The sequence below is a fragment of the Protomyctophum parallelum genome, assembly GCF_964188405.1.
Source record: "Protomyctophum parallelum genome assembly, chromosome: 19".
NCBI lineage: Eukaryota > Metazoa > Chordata > Actinopteri > Myctophiformes > Myctophidae > Protomyctophum > Protomyctophum parallelum.
The window spans coordinates 6175544-6196896 of NC_139717.1; the positions used below are offsets into that span (position 1 = coordinate 6175544).

The 21353-nt window shown below is 44.5% G+C and overlaps 1 protein-coding gene across 1 annotated transcript in view; it reads right to left on the reverse strand.

The window, feature by feature from the left end:
* The window catches only part of slc2a12 (solute carrier family 2 member 12), a gene marked incomplete at its 3' end in the record, with an annotated part of 15283 nt that extends 4793 nt beyond the window's left edge, over positions 1-10490 (reverse strand). Inside the window, exons 1-4 of the mRNA XM_083790093.1 lie at positions 10355-10490; positions 9173-9300; positions 1207-2389; positions 956-1080 (exon numbers count right to left, since the gene is read on the reverse strand). Of these exons, the coding sequence (XP_083646219.1) occupies positions 956-1080; positions 1207-2389; positions 9173-9284 (1420 nt within the window). The 5' untranslated portion in view covers positions 9285-9300; positions 10355-10490. The remainder of the gene's footprint in view (positions 1-955; positions 1081-1206; positions 2390-9172; positions 9301-10354) is intronic.
* Positions 10491-21353: the final 10863 nt, after the last annotated feature.

A 21353-nucleotide genomic window follows, 5' to 3' on the forward strand; every position in this document is an offset into this window, starting at 1 on the left:
GTACTGTAAATTCTACAAACTGTTAATAAATATTTCAATCAATCAATCAATGCACTGAAAGGGAAATTCTTGGCCCGAAACTGAATACCGAATATAGGAAACAGTTGGCCGAATATCCGAATATGATTAATATTATATATATATATCTTTTTTCCTACCATTGCTGTCATGGCCGTATCTTAAAGCTACCTGATTTATGGCAAAATAAATGGTTATGGCAAAACTTAACTTAAATAATAACCATTAACCACCAACATTTATTCTGCTCTTTTGAATGCATTAATTGCATACACTATTCGGTGATATATTTTCAGCCTATTCGGGCCGAAACCGAATAGGCCGAAAATGCATTTATAGCCATTTTATGCCGAATACTTTCTGCGGCTGAATATTCGGTGCATCACTAATATACAGTATTCTTTATGTAGACATCACATTAAGATAAGAGTTTACTTTACAAATCTGAATAGAGCCTCAGGGCTCCCTCACAAAGCTTGCTTGCATAATAGTACTGTAGCAAATTCTTGCTTAATTTATAAATATATACAGTAATTTGGTATTTCCTGAGAAAAAAAGAGACAATTTGATAAGATTTGGCTGCTCCTTTTTTTTCCATTACTTTAGTAGAAACAATTAATGGACAGGATACCACTGATATGGTTGACTGTACGCCATTTTCTTTTCAGATGTTTTCCATGAGCATTTCATCATCTTACTGTTTTATTCTATAGTATGCAGTGTCACTGAGCAGTATGGGTGGGAGGGCTTTCTTTATCTTTTTGTCTTTTTTCTTTCCTCTTTTTTTGTTTTCTATAACAGAAAAATGTATTTCATATCATAATGTTTGTGTAACAATGTATAACCTATTTGACAAAAAAAAAGAAATATATAATTTATAAATGAGTGTGTGTGTGTGTGTGTGTGTGAGTGTGCACATGTGCGCACGTGTTCTTACTCGGTCCGAGACTAATGGAGAAAGCTGCCACATACACCAGCAAGCTGATCAGTGATACCCACTTCAGTGACTGGGACACTTCCACACGAGTCCTGGCTCCGCCCGACCCCGCTGTCCCCTGAGCGCTGTCTCCGTCAGTCCTCTGCGCGCCCCCCACCCCCACCCAGCCCGACCCCGCTGTCCCCTGAGCGCTGTCTCCGTCGGTCCTCTGCGCGCCCCCCACCCCCACCCCCACCCAGCTACCCATCCACCGCTCTCGCTCCTCAGAGTCGCTGCTGTTCCATCGCTCCAGAAAGGCGGTGGTCAGATTGCCGCCGTCCTCCACAGCGGTGGCGTTAGAAGCCCCCCACCACGCCCTGCTGTGGGAGTGGTTGAGTGCAGAAGAAGAAGGGCTCTGACACAGGCTGGTGAGGCTGGTGTGGCTCTGCGCCGTCACCACGCCCAGCATGGTCAGCGACATGCACATGGTGACGGCGCCCACGCACAGGAAGCTCTTGGGCCCCAGGCGGTCCACCAGCAGCACGGCGGGCACGGTGCCCAGCACCTTGACCGCCCCGAAGCCCGTGGAGGCCAGGGCGGCCGCCGCGTCGCTGTCGAAGCCCACGCTGCGGAGGAGCGGCGAGGCGTAGGAGAGGACGTTGGGCTGGCCGGTCACCTGCTGCAGGAACACCAGCGCCACGCCCGTCAGCAGACGCGAGCGCAGGTTGGCCTCGGCGCCGAACAGCTCCCGGAAGCCGTGCCGCGACTCCTCCTTGAGCGCCACCTCGATGTCCCGGAGCTCCGCGGCCACGTCTTCCACCTTGGCCCCGCCGCCCCTGAGTCTGAGCAGCACCGCCATGGCCTTCTTGGGCCTGCCCCGGGCCACCAGGAAGCGTGGGCTGGGCGGGAGGAGCAGGAGCGCGGCGACCTGCAGCAGCACGGGCGGTATCACCAGCCCAAAGACGTACTTCCAGCCGTAGGGCAGAGCGCCGAAGGCGTAGCTGCAGCCGAACCCGGCCAGCACGCCGAGCACCACCATCAGCTCGTAAAGCGTCACCAGCAGGCCCCGGCGCTCCCGCGGCGAGATCTCAGCGATGTAGAGACACGCCGCCGTGCCCGACAGCGCCGTCCCCATGCCCACCACCACCCGGCCCAGCGTCAGCGCCGCCAGCGACGTGACGGCCATCAGCACCACGCTGCCGGCCACCACCAGGGCGGCGCTGAGGAGCATGGAGGCCCGCCGGCCGTAGCGGTCCAGCAGGGGGCCGCTGGCCAGGCAGACGAGCAGAGCGCCGAGCAGGAGGGAGCTGACCAGCAGCTCCTGCTCCCGGCAGGACAGCGACAGGACGCCCCGCAGCTGGAGGAGGACCCCGGAGGTCACGCCCATCTCGTAGCCCAGGATCAGGCCGCTGAGGGAGGCCACGGCGGCCGCCAGAGACACCAACTGGCTGCACCCTGGGGAGAGGAGAGGAAAGATAGGATGAGGATACAGAGACACCAACTGGCTGCACCCTGGGGAGAGGAGAGGAAAGATAGGATGAGGATACAGAGACACCAACTGGCTGCACCCTGGGGAGAGGAGAGGAAAGATAGGATGAGGATACAGAGACACCAACTGGCTGCACCCTGGGGAGAGGAGAGGAAAGATAGGATGAGGATACAGAGACACCAACTGGCTGCACCCTGGGGAGAGGAGAGGAAGGGAAGATAGGATGAGGATACAGAGACACCAACTGGCTGCACCCTGGGGAGAGAGGAAGGGAAGATAGGATGAGGATCAATATGAAATCAGGTATCTATTTAATTTTTTAAGATATTGTTTTGGTACCCTCTCAAAAAACATGCAGTAATCCTGGTCTCTAAACTGCCTCCCCCTGGCCAGCCGGGGCGCCTGATGGAGGGGAAAGGAACTGGTCTCTAAACTGCCTCCCCCTGGCCAGCCGGGGCGCCTGATGGAGGGGAAAGGAACTGGTTGGAATAACGTGTTCCTTCCACGCGCTACGTCCAACCAGGGAAACTCCCCCCTGTCAGGTGTAAAGGAGCAACTTGGACACTAATTGACACAGGGGTGAAAAATGGGTTACAAAATCGTGGGATAAGAAAAAGAATAAATATATATATATTGTTTTGGGGCTTTTTGCCTTTATTGATAGATTTACAGTAGTTAGACAGGAAAGGGGGAGAGAGATGGGGGGGGGGGGGGAAGACACACACACACACACAGCAAAGTTCGTCGAGCTCAGGACTCGAACCCGCGACACGCTGTCAGGCTGCCAAGGTGCCTGGAGCGCTCGGCCGGCCAAGATGCAAAGATTTGAGTTAAAAACATTCGCTGTGAAAGAAGCAAGCTTGTAGATCTGCTAGATCATCAATAGCTAAAGTAACATGCTTAAACCGGGGGGGGGGGGGTTCCAGTCCTGAATGGGTTAATTATGCGAGGTATCTTGTCTATTCTTGTGAAGTTAGGCAATATGTTGCATTTACGCATACATTATGTCATTGTAAGGCAGTGTAAAATAACTATCAATTATCAAACTTTAACCCTAAGCAGAGGAAAAACAGATTTCAAGGAATTGTGCACAGCCATAAAAGCACGGTGCATGTAGCTTCCCCCACGGTGCTGACTGTAGAATTTAGAAGGTCAAAAGTTCCCAGAAAGAATGCTAAAGCAATCTAGGAAGTCATTATGCATTATGTGCTTAATGTGTCCGTGTGTGTGTGTGTGTGTGTTTGTGCGAGCGAGCGAGCGAGGCGAGCGAGCGAGCGAGTGTGTGTGTGTGTGTGTGTGTGTGTGTGTGTGTGTGTGTGTGTGTGTTTGTGTGTGTGTGTGTGTGTGTGTGTGTGTGTGTGTGTGTGTGTGTGTGTGTGTGTGTGTGTGTGTGTGTGTGTGTGTGTGTGTGTGTGTGTGTACGTGTGTGTGTGTGTGTGCGTGAGTGCATGCGTGACTGGGTGTGCATGTGTGTGTCTGATAACTAACTTGACTTGCATCAATCAATCACTGTGAGGTGAGCTACAGAGAGATAGGGCAATCTGCTGTCTATAATCAGCAGCATATATTAACCCATATGATAACATTAAGACCTGCAATGTCTGGAACTATTGATGTTTCACCAGTGGCTCCTGCAAGGACTCTGGCGTGTTGCACTAATAACATTTACATGACCAAACTTTAACCGATAACCTTTTAGAGAAGGTAATGTATATTATACCTGTGTTTGTATGTTGTTTGTATGTCTGGCCTCATGGGGAAAGATGGTGGGTGGGTGGGGAGGACTGGGAAGGGAGTTGTGGGAGAAAATGTAAAAAAACGAAGAGTCGTATTCTCTCTCTGTGAAAACTGCACATGATCCAACTCTTTGAATAAAATTTACTTAAAAAAAAAAAAAAGGTAATGTATATTTCACAGAGTGTCCTCTTTGTAGGACCATAGGGACAGACGGTATATTCACCAGCATTCATTCTCATATTCACTGTTGTACACATACATTGTTGATAGTCTGTATATCTGTATGCTCATTGATTAGTCTCAAACTCTTAATAGATTTGCTGCAACCCCATAACCCTGTGCGCTCCCTTAGGTCATCGCATAGGGCCCTCCTAGTTCCTCCTGCAACGCGTCTGGTCACTCGGGGTGACCGGGCCTTTGAGGCTCGGGCACCTTTGCTCTGGAACTCCCTGCCTTTGGCTCTTAGATTAGCAGAATCAGTGCCTTCTTTTAAAACGCTTTTAAAAACACATCTGTAGGCCCAGGCCGTAGCGTAACGGTCTGGGCACCGGACTGGTGATCCAGTCGCGGTGTGCCGCGGGTTCGACTCCCGAACCCGACACGGCCTTTACCGCATGTCATCCCCCCATCTCTCTCCCGTTTCCTGTCAGCCTACTATCTGTCCCTTAACAAATCAATAAAAGGCGTAAGCCGCAAAAAAAAAAAATATCTAAAAAAACACATCTGTATGCCAAGTGTTTTTCCTAATATTGTTTTTAATTGTTTTATTGACCTGTTATTTTCTTCATGCTTTATTATATCTGATGTCTTGATGTTTTTATGTTTTTATGATTACTGTTTTATAACCTGTCTGTAAAGCACTTTGTAACTATATGTTTGGAATTAAATTCATTCATTCATAGTCTCACATATAGACAGATCTTTGCCGTACTGATATATCTGGTGATATGATATCTAAAAATCCCTTAAAACTGAGTGGAAACCATTCAAATAATTTACAAACAACAACAACAACAACAACTGCATTGTATGACAAATGCAAACACTTTAGGCGAGTCCTTCATATTGGGACGGCAATATTTGTTTTCAAAACAGTGAGTGTCTCTTGAATTGACATAGAGTGTCTGTGTCAACAGACATCAGACAAAGAATGACACAAGACAGGTAAGCAGGTCTGGTACGTGGACTAAAAACTGCTTCTGAACTGAAGCGGTTCCCGACCCTGTGGAAAAGGGGTCATTGTGATCAAGTTATCAGCGTTATCAGGCCCCCCCCCCCCAGTAAATTACAGTAGGCGTGCATTTATGACCTAGGAGGTATTCTTATGGTTCCAGCTATAACTGTACTATCATCTTTAAGTTATAGGTTTTTTTATTGTTCTATAGCCTACTGTCAAAACACTTTGACACACTATAAATCAGCTGTTAAAACAACTGACCCATTTCTGATGATAAACCGTACAGTATATTCCGGTAAGCTATTTTTACATCATTTGTTTCCTGCAACTCATCTTTACTGGAAATGTCAGCCATTTCCATTCTCATTCTAATTGAATTAGTAACGGATAACATAACCCATTCTGGGCGGGAACCCCTTTTGGTGTTTTAAGGATTGTGTCATACTTTAGCTATTGATAAATAGCAGATCTACAAGCTCATACGAGCTTGTAGGTCTGCGATTGTTTTTTTTAATCGTGAAAATGTGACCCAAATCTTTGAATATATATTCTTTCAGAGTGAACGTTTTTGACTCAAATCTTTGCTTCTGGGGGTCGGCGGCCAATTACATATAATTTTGGGGGTCGTTGACATGAAATAGTTTGAGGGGGGGGGGGGGGGGGGGGGGAGAGACTCCATGCAGTGATTTGTACCAAAGTGAGCTATTTTCAGAACAGCCCCCCAGCCCCCCACCACTCGCCTCAGTCCACTTCCATTCTAGCTGCCATTATGTAATGATGATGGATTATGTAACGATAGCGTATATATTCCTGTATAGAACACAATGAGCTGTACTGTTATCAGTTTCTGGGGTAATAATAGCTGTGCACACTTACAGCAGGAAGAAACAGTTTGACAATACTGTTAAATGTTCAAAGTTAATCAGCTCAGCTCATTAACTCTGTTTGTTGATTCAAATTGTAGGTTATGGAATGACTTGAATTACATTACCATCTCTGGCCACAGTATCAGTAAATGGGAGCTTTTGCACATACTGTAGTTTAACCACTCAAGTTGTCTTATTAGGTTGAAATTGTATTTGCGTAACCATTTATAATATGTTATTCTGCATGATGTCTCTGCTACTACGCCCACTCCCAAAACATAAGATACTCAGTTCACACATTTATTTACACTCAAATGATCATCTAAAAAGAAATCTGTTAGCATGCTCTTTTCCACAAGACCAACTTCTTTGCCTCTAGCAATTACATTTGCTGACGGCTCACAGCTCGAAAAGGTTGACGGATTTAAATATCTCGGCCTCTGGCTCGACCCTCAACTCACATTCAAGCCTCACGTCACCTCTGTTATCCAGAAAGTAAATTTCAGCCTGAAAGTTCTCTATCGATCAATTAAATCAATCGATTTGCTTCACCCTTCAGGTCAGGAAAAGAATCATCTCGCAACTAATTCTCCCTATCTTAGACTATGCTGACATTGTTTACCAAAATACCCCTGATACACACCTCTATCCCCTCAACGTAACATATAACAATCTATATATATAGATTTATACTGAGGTGTCCCTATATGACCCACCATTGTACCATGTATGAGTCCCTCAACTGGCTAACACCAAAAGCTCGAAGACACTCTCACTGGCTATTATTTATCTTTAAATGCATATACTTTAATTACCCGGAATATCTAAAACAATATCTACGTCCCTTCAGCTCACCATACAACCTGAGGCACACAGACCATCTTTACCTCATAGTCCCCACCAACATCAGAAAAGTAATTGGTCGACTGGAAGAATCTCCCCAGTTCCCTCAGATCCATTAACTCCTTCAATATTTTTTAAAGTGTCTATCATTACTCATCTCCAAATCTCCATGCGGCAAATTTAATTTACTACCTACTATCTACTATTTACTATTTACTATTTACTATTTACTATTTTCAAGTGCATGTTTGTACTCGGTCACGGTGTATTGACAATGTTGTTAATGCATTCGCTGTTGGCATGTCTGTCATGATGCTCGGCCTGTTGTTCTTCCGGTGTGTGTTCATCATCTTGTTTACTTGTATCATTTCTATATATTGACTTATTGATAAAGTGTTGCGGGTGAATAGGTGGGATGGGAGCGGCTAGTTTTAGGAGAGCTTTGTTGTTTGTTTTGTCCTTGATTATGTATGAATGTACCGTACTTGTATTGTCTTGTATTTGCTGTATGTTGCTGGACCCCCTCGAAAACGAGATGATATCCTCAAGGGGATATCCTTTTCTCAATATTTTAGATTGTTCCAACTAACAAAAAATACATTAAAGAGGAATAATTCATTCATTCATATATATATATTTTTTTCCTTCTTTCTTTTGCTGTTTTATGCTTTTGACAGATCTGTAAGTATATATATGTTTCATGTATAATGTCTCTCAGAGTTAAATCAACATAGATTTTACAATATAAACTGGGAGTCACAGAGATAGAAATGCCATTAAATGGGGGTCCATATAGCCTAATGCATGTCAAACTGGGGGGGGTCCTTGAAATTAAACGGGTTGAGAATCACTGCTGGGGCCGTAAAGATCTTCTCTTATGGGGGATCCCTGCATGGCATATCTTTTCAAATGGGGGTCCACGGGCTAACGGTCAAAACTAGTGTCAATTTGGGGGTCCTTGCCATGAAAGAGTTTGGGGACCACTGCCATACACATTAATTGGACATAATTATGTAAGCATTATGTAAACATATTATGTAAGCCTTCAACACTCACTCGCTTTGAATGAAGGAAGTGATATGTATGTTGAATTTCCTGTTAAACATGCTGGACCATATTATAATACATGCAGGAGTGGACCTTACAGGAAACAAGCACTGATATAGGGGCTTATTTGGGTTATCCCCTTATTTTAGCATTATTTTGTATAAGGGCCGATTCATACTCCTATTTTAGAGCCGAATAAAAGTCGGTTCGGCGCTGTAGAGCCTACAATGTGACGTCATTTGAGGTTCGGGTCCTAAAGTCGGCTCTTCGGTGCTACTGAAAATTTCTGACGAGCCGAAATCATTTCGGCACTACAGCGCCGAAACAGCGGTAAAATAGGAGTATGAATCGGCCCTTACTCTGTGCCACCGTGCCTTTTTTTTACACTGTTGTTAATAAAGTATTCAATCAAAAAGGAAGGAAAACATCACACCCGTGTGAAGTGAGGGGCGCTCTAATCATCGTACGTCATCGTACATGGTCATCAAGAATGGTGGTCCCTTATTGGCCAAGGGTTCCCACCGACATACAATAGGCCGATTTGCTCTGACGTAAATTCTCCATCCATCGTCGATGACATTTGATGACATTAACCCGTACTGGGCGGGAACCACCTTTAGGTGCTTTACACATTATGTTATACTTTAGCTATTGAAAAATAGCAGATCTACAAGCTCATAGCGCGGCATCGAGTGCCGCGCTACGAGCTTGTAGGTCTGCTATTTTTGAAAAATCGTGAAAATGTGGCGCAAATCATTTAATATATAGTCTTTCAGAGCGAACGGATTTAACTGAAATCTTTGCTTCTGGGGGGGGGGGGGGGGGGTCCCTGGAACAACATATTTTGAGATTGGGGTCGGCGGCCCATTACAGATAATTCTGGGGGTCCTTGACATGAAAATGTTTGAGAACGACTGACATAGAAACATGGGTTTAGACATCAGGATTTAGAAGACATCGTAGAATCGTCCTCAGGTCTAGTAAAGGGGTCAATGTTTGTGTTCACAGAACACCAACATGAAACACTATACAGTAGCTGCTCATAGGAGGGGCTCAAAAAGAAGGAGCTTGGTGTGTACCTCTGTAACGTTCCTCCAACAACTGCCCCTGGGTGTCATGGTTGACCTGGTTGCCTTGGAGGTCCTTGGAGGACGTCATGCTCTGGGTCTCAGTGCTGCTGCATGGGTCCATCTTCAGCCAGTCTCCACTATGTAGAGAAGTGTGTGAATGTATGGAAACATGGTTCATCATACCATCACCATCACCATCATCAAGGCCATATCATTCATATTGCATCTACAGTAGGATGATAGGTATATAAACAGAAAACACGAGACAGGTTATCTAAGCAAACTATATAGGCCTAGTATGTATATACATAACAATGATTTGATTGTAGACTCTAGGGCGGCTACTATAGGGCGTTTGTCCTAATTTCCATCTGCTGATCCTGTCCCGAGATAACTTGTTTGTTTAGAAATATTTAGCATATTTGTTCAATTTTGTTGAACAAGATATTTATTATATAGCAATAAAATGACTGCCATTGTTTGTGTCTGCGACGTGTGTGTTATTCACGGGTTATTATGCAAAGTCCTGCAGCATACGAGGAGACTGAGATCTGTGGAAACCTCAATAAAACCAAACCACAGCATTACTGTTGAAAAAGTTGGATCTATACGTACACTAAAGATGGCTGTACTGTACTGTACTGTACTGTACTGTACTGTACTGTACTGTACTGTACTGTACTGTACTGTACTGTACTGTACTGTACTGTACTGTACTGTACTGCAACAGAAGCAATTTCCTCACCACACAATGCTTTAATTGCTTTTATGGCTACTTTGGCTAGTGTACCAAATTACCAATGTAGGCTACCATGACCAGTTCATCAGTAAATCTTGTTATAACCGATATTAAACAGTGGACCACGACCATATAATATGTTAGGTGAGGTTCCCATGGTCGGGACCCTGCTGCCTGCCTTCGGGATAAATGCAGTTGCACAAGGTCATTCATATGGAACCGATCCTCCAGCTAAAATCCATCGTTATAGTTACATAATAATAGCTAGGTGATCTTTAAACGTGTCCACTGACTGCTGTGAAGTGAACATGCTGTGCGCACGCAGCTGTTGCCTCCCTCTTTCAGTGTTGCAATCATATAAGTTAAATGCCAAAAGTAAGTAGCTTTGCAACTTTGCAAGTGGACAGATTTAAAAAATGACGTGTTGTTGCGTTTGACATGTTGTTCCATACCTCTGCGGATTCCTCCCGGGTGTTATCCTTCTTTTATAGTGTCCTTTATCCGTTCCATATAGGCTAGTCTTCTACTGGAGATTCATGTTTGTGCTGTAAGTTGTTTTTGCAAATCCAATCCCAGGCTGTGTGTGTGTGTGTGTGTGTGTGTGTGTGTGTGTGTGTGTGTGGCTCTTCATGGGTTGTCCGTGCAGGTTTCTTGTTTTGGAAAAGTCACTTGTTTAACTCCTCCCACTAAAAACAGACACGCCAATAGGAGAAGTCGACTCTGAACCTTTATGGCCGCAGGCTCTGGACTCGAGTCTACTTCATGCTCTGTCTGTCTGGACCTGGTCTCAGTCTGGACCTATAGCCTCGATAACCAGGCTTTAGTCTGGACCAGAGTCATCTGGACCCAAAGTGGGGCCCGGGGACCCCCAGGGGTCCTTGAGGGAGTGCCAGGGGGTCCCCAGCTAAAAGTTTGGAAGCAAATGGACCCTTATGGGTCTGTAACTCTGAGAGTGTACAAAATGGAACCAAACGGTTTGGTTCCATTTGTATACACTCTCAGAGTTAAATCAACATAGATTTTACAATATAAATTGGGGGTCTCAGAGATAGAAATGCCATTAAATGGGGGTCCGTAGGCCCAGGCCATAGCGTAATGGTCTGGGCACCGGACTGGTGATCCAGTCGCGGTGTGCCGCGGGTTCGACTCCCGGACCCGACACGGCCTTTACCGCATGTCATCCCCCCATCTCTCTCCCGTTTCCTGTCAGCCTACTATCTGTCCCTTAAAAAATCAATAAAAGGCGTAAGCCGCAAAAAAAATATCTTAAAAAAAAAAAAAAATGGGGGTCCGTAGCCCTAATGCATGTCAAACTGGGGGTCTTTGAAATTAAACGTGTTGAGAATCTCTGCTAGAGCCGTAAAAATCTTCTCTTATAGGGGTCCCTGGCATATCTTTTCAAATGGGGGTCCTCTGGCTAATTAGTGTCAATTTGGGGGTCCTTGGCAAAAAAAAAAAAAAAAAAAATCACACCTGTGTGAAGCGAAGGGCGCTGATATATTAAAGTCTAGGTTATTACACACTGGCGAATTAGCGACGCGATTTATTACTCATGTTGATTTGTGATGTAATGGTGATGTAAAACAAATGGTGCAAACACAAATGTAGCCCAGTGGTTATTTCATGCCCTTAGCCCTATTCTAATATTTTAATACATAATACAAGTCATTCTAAAACAGTTGACTATAAGTTAAAAATGTATGCCTTTAATCAAAAGTTGTCTGTTACAAATAGATCTCTAAATAAATAAATAGGTTTTTAGTACAGGACTTATGTTTAAAAACGATGCATGCCGTTCATAGCAGTTAAAGGGTAAAATGCATAGGAGATACTGTGGAAAAAACCCAATAACGAGGTGCAATGTTAAACAGGTGTGTTCCAGGCTTAAAGGACAACTTTAGTTTTTTTCAACCAAGGTTCATGTTTTAGGTTGTTATTAGAGAAACTAAAAGGTGAGTGTTCATTTCCTTTCATTTGCTGCTTTCTTTCGTTTTCGTTTTAGTTTTATATTTATATTTTGTAGTTTTACAAAATATTATGGCGATTTATCTTATTATTATTTACTATAGTCCTAATAAACCCCAAGAAATTACATCTGGCCACAAAAGATCACAGGATCTACTGAATGTGTCAAACTGACATATTGAGCCTATACACACAGTATAAGCCTTCCCCCTGTAGGCTACCTTCACATTCAGTAGATCCTGTGATCTTCTGTGGCCAGATGTAATTTCCTGACGTTTATTAGGACTATAGTAAACCATAAAAAAATAAATCACCATAAAATTGTGTTAAAAAATACATATTTAGCCCCATGCTCGAATGCCCCCGCCCCCCTGTACAAAACAGCTAAATTCCCTAAAACGAAAGAAGGCAGCAAATGAAGAAAAAATAACACACACCTTTTACTTTCTCTAAGAACAACCTAAAACATGAAGCTTGGTTGAGAAAAACTAAAGTTGTCCTTTAATGAGTTTACTGAGCAAAGAGTAAACGAGACAGTTAACCAGGTACTGGAGTTCTTCATTCTGTTTGGTGTGTGTGATCAAGTGATGTGTTCTGATTGGGGGTTTCTCAATTAGGTGAAGTGGGGAGGAGAGAGAATATGGAAGGAGTGGAAGATTACTGAACAGATTCAGCAGAGTGTACGACCTGACACGGGTTGACATGACACAGAAGTGGAGTGGAAGATTACTGAACAGATTCACCAGAGTGTATTAATGACCTGACACAGGTTGACATGACACAGAGGTGAAGTGGAAGTTTTCTGATAGGTTGATGCACAGTGCATGATTCTTCTCGTGTCTGTTTTGTTTGAGTGAGTTATAAGAAGTCTTAACTAGTGAGTGGCAATGTATGTGTTTGGAGTTTGGACTGAGTGAAGAAAGCCAGTATAGCCCCTCTCGGCACCCTCCGTAAAGCGTTTCTGAAATTTGGACGTCTCTTTACGTAGGGTCCCTATGCATTTATTCCACGCGCTATGGTAGACAGACACATACCCTCCGTGCAGGCCGTGCTGCGGCCTTTTGGTGGTGGTGAGATGATTCAAAAGAAGCATAAAGCAGCTATACAATTTACAATTTACAATTTACAATTTACAATTTACAATTTACAATTTACAATTTACAATTTAGCAGACGCTCTTAATCCAGAGCGACTTACAATAATCAAGAACAAAAGCATGGGAATACATCACAAAAGCATTTATCATAAAACATGCGTAAGCTAAGAAAGTAACAGTGGAATATCTATATTATGAGACTATACATATAAACTATATATATACTACTATGCTATACATATGTACTATGGCGTGCTATGACTATATACAATGCAATTATAGTGCCGTCTACATATGCTATAAGTCTGTATCAGATGCTATCTAAGTCTAAGTCTGTATCAGATGCTATCTAAGTCTACAGAAATGCTATCTAAGGGGTTAGGGTAAGTGCTATGGGCCATGATGGAGTCTAAAAAGGTGGGTTTTCAGACTACGGCGGAAGATTGGGAGTGATGCTGCAGTTCTGACTGCAATGGGAAGTGCATTCCACAGGAATATAGGAGACAACGGAAACGTTGGTATGATATGTTTTACTTGATGTACCTGTGCACAAGATGTAACAATAAAGAACAACGTTGAACATTGTGTCGGTAGGCCGGATCAGAAACAACATGTCGGCGTAATACAGAGAGGAGATCCAGCACCTAGCCTATGGTCCACTGTCTGACAACAACCTGGCCCTCAATTGGGCCACTGTCTGACAACAACCTGGCCCTCAATTGGGCCACTGTCTGACAACAACCTGGCCCTCAATTGGGCCACTGTCTGACAACAACCTGGCCCTCAATTGCGACTGCAGGTCACATTCACCATGAAAACGTGCATTTCCCTTTGGTGCGTTGGTCACGCCTCCATGCTATATGGTCATGCCACGTGACATCGTCAAGACACTGCCCCCACTGCCACCCTTAGATCTCCATATATGGAGCTGACCTGTTCTGACATTCCTCATCAAACCCTGTACACTAAAGACACGTACAGAATTCATTCCATATGTTGATCTGACCTCATCAAACCCTGTACAGTGTACACTCAAGACACGCTCCATATATGGCCAGACCTCATCACACCCTGTACACTCAAGTCAAGACACTGCCCCCGCTGCCACCCTTAGATCTCCATATATGGAGCTGACCTGTTCTGACATTCCTTATGTTGATCTGACCTCATCAAACCCTGTACACTAAAGACACGTACAGAATTCATTCCATTATGTTGATCTGACGCCCCATGCCAAAGCGACAGCGCTCGCCCAGCAGTCATGTGACCTGGGCGTGCACGCGACCTTGCGAGTTCGCTTCTCGCCCTCAGGGCGTCTTACTGGTGCTAAGGGTCTGGTGTATTATTGGGTAACCTTGTATGTGCATGTTATGTCCATGTTATTTAATATTGTGTACTATTGTGTACTGTGTACAATTTATATTATATGTATTTGATGCATTACCATGTTTTTTGTTCTTGCTTACTGTAAATTGCTCTGGATTAAGAAAGAGCGCCTGCTAAATGTCTAAATTGTAATTGTATACAGTATGTATCACTATCTGCATGTAGAGATTGTGTGTGTGTGTGTGTGTGTGTGTGTGTGTGTGTGTGTGTGTGTGTCTGAACATCTTGTAGAGTTTTGTCAATGTCATCCATGTAAAAACACCATTATTCTTAAGGCCTATTCATAGTATGGATTTTCGGTGGTGAGGTGACCACCGCTCCGGTGGTGAGGCGATCGACCACTCGAGCTGTAACAACGTGGAGCGGTGGTGAGTAAAAACAGAGAGAAGGGCTGGGGGGCGGTGGCGGTGGTTTGCTCTTCACCGCGGCTCAGTGACATCATGTTGTAGTTCGGTGGTCACCTAACCACCCAAAATCCATACTATGAATAACGCTTTATGCTCTCTCCATACAGTTATAACTACATATTATTATCATGGTACTTATGGCCTAAATCTACAATCCTTGCGGTTAGACCTTATTTCTGCAGTCTTTGTGTGTGACCTAATACACCTGCCCGCATTCTTCAGAGTAGTTGGTGACCACAGCTGGAGTCATTCTTTTTGAGGATGGCCTATTTTCAAAACCTGTTATTTAAATGCAAACACTCGCAAAGACATTGTACAAGACTTAGCACCTGTTGCCCCTGTATTTGTGTCTTTGTTTGATCTCCAGTGAGCCCAGTTTACTGACACTGAATGTGTGTGTGGTCTCTTATGCAACAGGAACAGGAAACTGACCAACACACAACTATTTGGGAAGAACACAATAACATACAACAAGCAATTGGATGATTTGAGGCATTTTGTTCTAAAAATGTGTTTTGCAAAAATCCACCTGTTGGTGGCGCTATAACAGGCCAATGTGAAAAGGGTGGGATATATTCCTCAGCCTAGTAGGAAAGTCTGTGAAAGATTTCACGTGAATTGCACACTGCGTTCTTGATTTGACTGAATGTTTTTGACTTTTTGTTTCAAAAGGGCCAATCCTGCAAACTTTGAAAGCCAATCTTAGCCAATTAGGATGTAATATGAAATATCGGACAGATCCATCTTGAACACATGACTATAGAGATAGTGTGTAACGATTTGCAGGATTTTTGGACAGAATGTTTTTCAAAAGTCGGCCTCCTGGTGGTTCTGGGAATTTCGGGGCAGAGGTTCATCGTTGGCATCCAGCGAGTTCGACCGGGTTAACGGTGCCGGAGATAAGCTGTTCTCAGATGGACCGGACGGACGGACACACGGACGGACGGACGGAGTGCAAAACATACTCTCTCCCCATGCCTTCGGCCTGGTTGAGACAAAAATGGGGAAACATTTAGCATTTGGTCAACCTAGTGTAAACTGTAATAATTCTGTATTCTGGCACAACAATTTGAAATCAATAATCTCAGTACGCAAACATTGCTCTCTGCAAACTTAGTCTGGAGCCTTTTTTGTCTTTTTACAATAATATAATGGTCTACTATTAAATATGGATTGATACTGTATATGCATGCTACCATTGTAACCTATATAAGTTAATTAGTCATATCATCTTGGCCATCTTGGTCAATATATATATATATATATATATATATATATATATATATATAAATTATTAATTATTTTTTAGACATTATTAGAATCAGAGTCAGACTTTATGATACATTATTATGGTTTCTTCTATTATTTTACTTAGACTGAATAATCTTGAATACACTTTGTTCAATAAATATAGCCTAAAGTCTCATAGGCAGCAGTGAAGTGACTATAAATCCCCCCCCCTCCTCCTCCCCCCCTCAAACACGTCACACACACACCTGCAGGAGAGGAGACACATCAGACGTCACGTCACCCACCGGTGTTTGAAATTGACGCGGAAATAAACAACATGTAAGAACAACCTAGGCATAATGCTACCAGGTCCAGGTACCAGCCACATAGAAAGAGAAGAAGTTTTATCTTCACGACAGTTTGTTTGTTTTTGTAGTGCTATTCAGGTGAGTTAGCTAAATATAGCCTACAGTTAGCTTAGTAGCACTGCAGAGCTGATTTGTGTGTAATTTCATTTCATTTGGGGCTACCTTTCGCCCACGGTATGCCCATGGCTAACAATAACCCAACCTTAACCGGTCCTTAACCACACAAAAACTACTCCTAAACCTAAACCTCAACCTCACAAAAAATATATTAAACCATATGCCTAAAGTTAACCAACCTAACCTAGTCTGTACATATTTCAGAATATCTGATGATAATGGGGTTAATGTGGTTAATTTGTTCCCCATTCGGCTGGGGACCCTCTGGAACACTGTCAAGGACCCCTGGCTGGGGGACGTGGGGGTCCCCGTGGGGGTCCCCTGGCTGGGGGACGTGGGGGTCCCCGTGGGGGTCCCCTAACCCTACTTTGAGAACCACTGAAGGCTGACTGAAACAAGTTAATACAACTTTTTACAGTCTATGACTACAACCTGTCATAAACCAAGACTCTCCTGCCATCTAGTGGAAACTGTAGTACAGTAACAGAGCAAACAGTTCTCACATTTATTCACTATACCAAATAATCTCTTTGCTGAAAACAGCCAATCTAAAAGCTCATGCTTATACACGCATCATGCTGTGTGAGCTTGTAGATTGGCTATGAGCATATTTTGGGCGGGAACCCCTTTTGGTGTTAGCATTATGTTATGCTTTAGCTATTGAAAAATAGCAGATCTACAAGCCACTCTGTGGCGAGCTATGAGCTTGTAGATCTGCTATTTTTGAAAAAATAAGAACGACTGACAGAAACATAATTTATTCAGAAAACTCATTTTCAAACAGACATTTTTAGAAAATGGGTTAAAAGAAAGGACAAAATATAACAATGTGTTTTAGAGAAGAGAAACAGAGTTTACTATAATACCACTATTTATTTGTATCACCTTCATATGTTCATGCTCTTTCTCAGCTTCTTTTTTAGGCACAATTCTACCATTATGGCAGTTCAGTCAGACAACTCTTAGAATTTAGAATATATATTTTTTGACCATAATTGAGCATAGATATATGAAGCATATAGTTTGGCGCCAGGGCTCTGTCCCTGTTCATTCCCTGTAACATTAACATTTTTTTTTTTTTTTTTTTTAGATATTTTTTGCGGCTTACGCCTTTTATTGATTTTTTGAAGGGACAGACAGTAGGCTGACAGGAAACGGGAGAGAGATGGGGGGATGACATGCAGTAAAGGCCGTGTCGAGTCCGGGAGTCGAACCCGCGGCACACTGTGACTGGATTACCAGTCCGGTGCCCAGACCGTTACGCTATGGCCTGGGCCAACATTAACATTTTACCCATTTAGATTTAGGTAAATAATCCCTTTGCACAATGTAGTTAAAAAATATATATATCTTCTTTCTTTCTTTCCTAAAGGCATATGGTGTCCCTCCCAACCTCCACCGGACCATAGGAGCCATGGGTAACCGGAACCGTCGCCCTGGATCATAGGAGCCATGGGTAACCGGTCCGGAACCGTCGGCCAGGACCATGCTTGACAACGGTTCAGGAGCAGACCACTCACCCCAGGTCCGTCGACCCCAACGAGCAGAACATTCGCCAACACCGGAGATTCAAATTCATGTCATAGAGGGTTCATGGACCTGGTTGTGCAGTACACAACAACATTGTGTCTGAACAATTTCAATAGATAGCTGCAAAGGGGACCAAAATGGGCCCACCATTCCACTTGGATTGTTTGGTGCCGTTTGCATCCCGGAAAGCTGTGAGTCTGTCGAGCCGTGTAAAAAGAGCCAGGGTGAAGGTGGTGACCCCAGACAGCAACAGTGAGTTTAACATCCTGCCAGGGGGACTTCCTCTTGATTACAGTCCTGGAACATCTATGCACTTTAGGAAGTTGAGAATGAAGCTTCACTATTACACTTAGGAGGTCTTGGGCTGTATTTTGCGTGTCTTAAGTACCAGGTCTTATTCCCTAACTTGAGTAAACTAAAGACCTGGAGGCGTGATCAATGCCATTTGGCTATTCTGAGTGGCCAAAGAGCATTGACCACGCCTCCAGGTCTTTAGTTTACTCAAGTTAGGGAATAAGACCTGGTACTTAAGACACGCAAAATACAGCCCCTAGAATCATCAGACCTAAGACTATGTAGGTGACATCTCTGCCTGCCATCTGACAACACAGGTGCTCCTGACCAGAGTGGAGACAGTATGCCAAATACGGTAGGTCTAAAGGTGTGATGAATGCCCATATAAACCCGGTTATCACTTATATAACACTGAAAGAATTTACTGTAAATGCCCTGGCTCATGACAGTGTGCTTACATTCCCCCCCCACCATATCAAGCTCAACTCCTCAGTGACTGCAGGCTGCAGCGTCTGTTCTCCACTGTGACTCCTGGACCCTGGAGTTTAGTCCATGCCATCCAAATGTGACCCTGGCCATCACATCACAGCACAACTGACAAAGCCAAGAAGAAGACATCTCAGGGTACGAAGCCGTTTTTTTTGTTCTGCTGCTGCTGCTGTTGCTGGTGTGTGTGTGTGTGTGTGTGTGTGTGTGTGTGTATGTATGTGATTCAAGCTGCTACTGTGTTGTTGTCATATTGTGTTGTAACCGTAGGTCTGTTGTTGAAGCTAGTGAGTTGTTGTGACACTGTACAAGTGTACAGTATGTACACATAGCCTATATAGGCCTACTAGGCTTTGTAGGTTGTGTTGTTGTTGTTGTGAGTTGTGATACGGTACAGTATGTGTAGCCTATAGGCCTACTAGGCTTTGTAGGTTGTGTTGTGAGTTGTGGCAGGGTGCAGTAATAGTATGCTAGATGTACTAGTAAGTTGTGACAGGGTACAGTGGTATACAACACAGTATACTTAGAATAGGTTGTGAATAGTGACAGCAGGGTGGATGTATAGAGCAGTGGTTCCCAAAGTGGGGTCTGGGGGGGGACCCCCAGGGGTCTTTGAGGGAGTTCCAGGGGGTCCCCAGTTAAATGACAGCAACCAAATGGACCCTTATGGTTCTGTAACACTGAGAGTGTTCCATTTGTACACTCTCAGAGTTAAATTAAGTTTGATTTTACAATCTGGGTACCAGAGATAGAAATGCTATTAACCTATTCTGAACGGGCACCCATTTTGGTGTTAGCATCATGTTATGCTTTAGCTATTGAAAAATAGCAGATCTACAAGCTCATATCGCGCCACCGAGTGGCGCAATACGAGCTTGTAGGTCTGCTATTTTTTGAAAAATCGAAGAACGACTGACATTTTTAGAATCTGATCTCAGGTCAGAATGGGTTAATCAGACCAGTGTGTGTCCAGTGGAAACCTCGTATGAATCTGATCTCAGGTCAGAATGGGTTAAATAAGGGACCGTAGCCTAATTCAGGTCAAACTGGCGGCCCTAGAGCCCCCCATGGAGGTCCTTTAGCCTGGCTTATAGGCCAGACTCATGATTCGCGTCTGGCTCTATTAGCCAGGCTAGGGGCCCTTGGCATGTATTTTCAAATAGGGGTCCGTGGGCTAATGAGTATCATTTTGGGGGTCCTTGACTCCTTGACATGAAAAGGTTTTGGGAACCCACTGGTATAGAGTGTATGCGGCATGCGCATGCATAAAGGTTTGGGAACCCACTGGAATAGAGTGTATGCGGCATGCATAAAGTGAGTGGAAAATCGAGTGGCAAAAAGTGAGTTTAACGTTGTTTACTGCAATCAGATTCTGTTTGGATGTTTGGGCTGTCAAGGCCAGAAAGTAGGTTTTTTTGGCCACTCAATTGGCATAACTTCCGGGTATGATGATGATGTCACGTGCATAGTTGCATACCCTCTCTAGTCTCTAATAGGCTCATACGATTGGCTTGGTGGCAACACCTCTGTTTATGTAGGCCTTTCTTTCTTTCTTTCTTTCTTTCTTTCTTTCTTTCTTTCTTTCTTTCTTTGCTGCTGCTGCTGTGTGTATGCTGTCATTGCTGTGTAATACTGTGATTGATTCAGGCTGTTGCACACTGCATGTGCATCACATCCTGCACTATGTTCATGCAGCGTGGAAATACAATGTTTATCCAGTAGATGGCAGTATAATGACATGTCTGACTTGTCAAGCATCTCCTTGGCCCACAGTGCAGCATCCTATAGTCCAAGTACAAATAGTTTTCTTCTGCTTCTATGGTAGTCATTTGTAAAATGTCTCATATTTTCCCTTGGTTGTAAACATTGTATGTAGGCCAGTGATGTAAGGTTTGCCGATGTAACGGGTCCCGGGACCCAGGGGTGGTCTCTTAGATGGGTCCCGGGACCCAGGGGTGGTCTCTTAGATGGGTCCCGGGACCCAGGGGTGGTCTTTTAGATGGGTCCCGGGACCCAGGGGTGGTCTTTTAGATGGGTCCCGGGACCCAGGGGTGGTCTTTTAGATGGGTCCCGGGACCCAGGGGTGGTCTTTTAGATGGGTCCCGGGACCCAGGGGTGGTCTTTTAGACGGGTCCCGGGACCCAGGGGTGGTCTTTTAGACGGGTCCCGGGACCCAGGGGTGGTCTTTTAGATGGGTCCCGGGACCCAGGGGTGGTCTTTTAGATGGGTCCCGGGACCCAGGGGTGGTCTTTTAGATGGGTCCCGGGACCCAGGGGTGGTCTTTTAGATGGGTCCCGGGACCCAGGGGTGGTCTTTTAGATGGGTCCCATGGACCCAGGGGTGGTCTTTTAGATGGGTCCCGGGACCCAGGGGTGGTCTTTTAGATGGGTCCCGGGACCCAGGGGTGGTCTTTTAGATGGGTCCCGGGACCCAGGGGTGGTCTTTTAGATGGGTCCCATGGACCCAGGGGTGGTCTTTTAGATGGGTCCCATGGACCCAGGGGTGGTCTTTTAGATGGGTCCCGGGACCCAGGGGTGGTCTTTTAGATGGGTCCCGGGACCCAGGGGTGGTC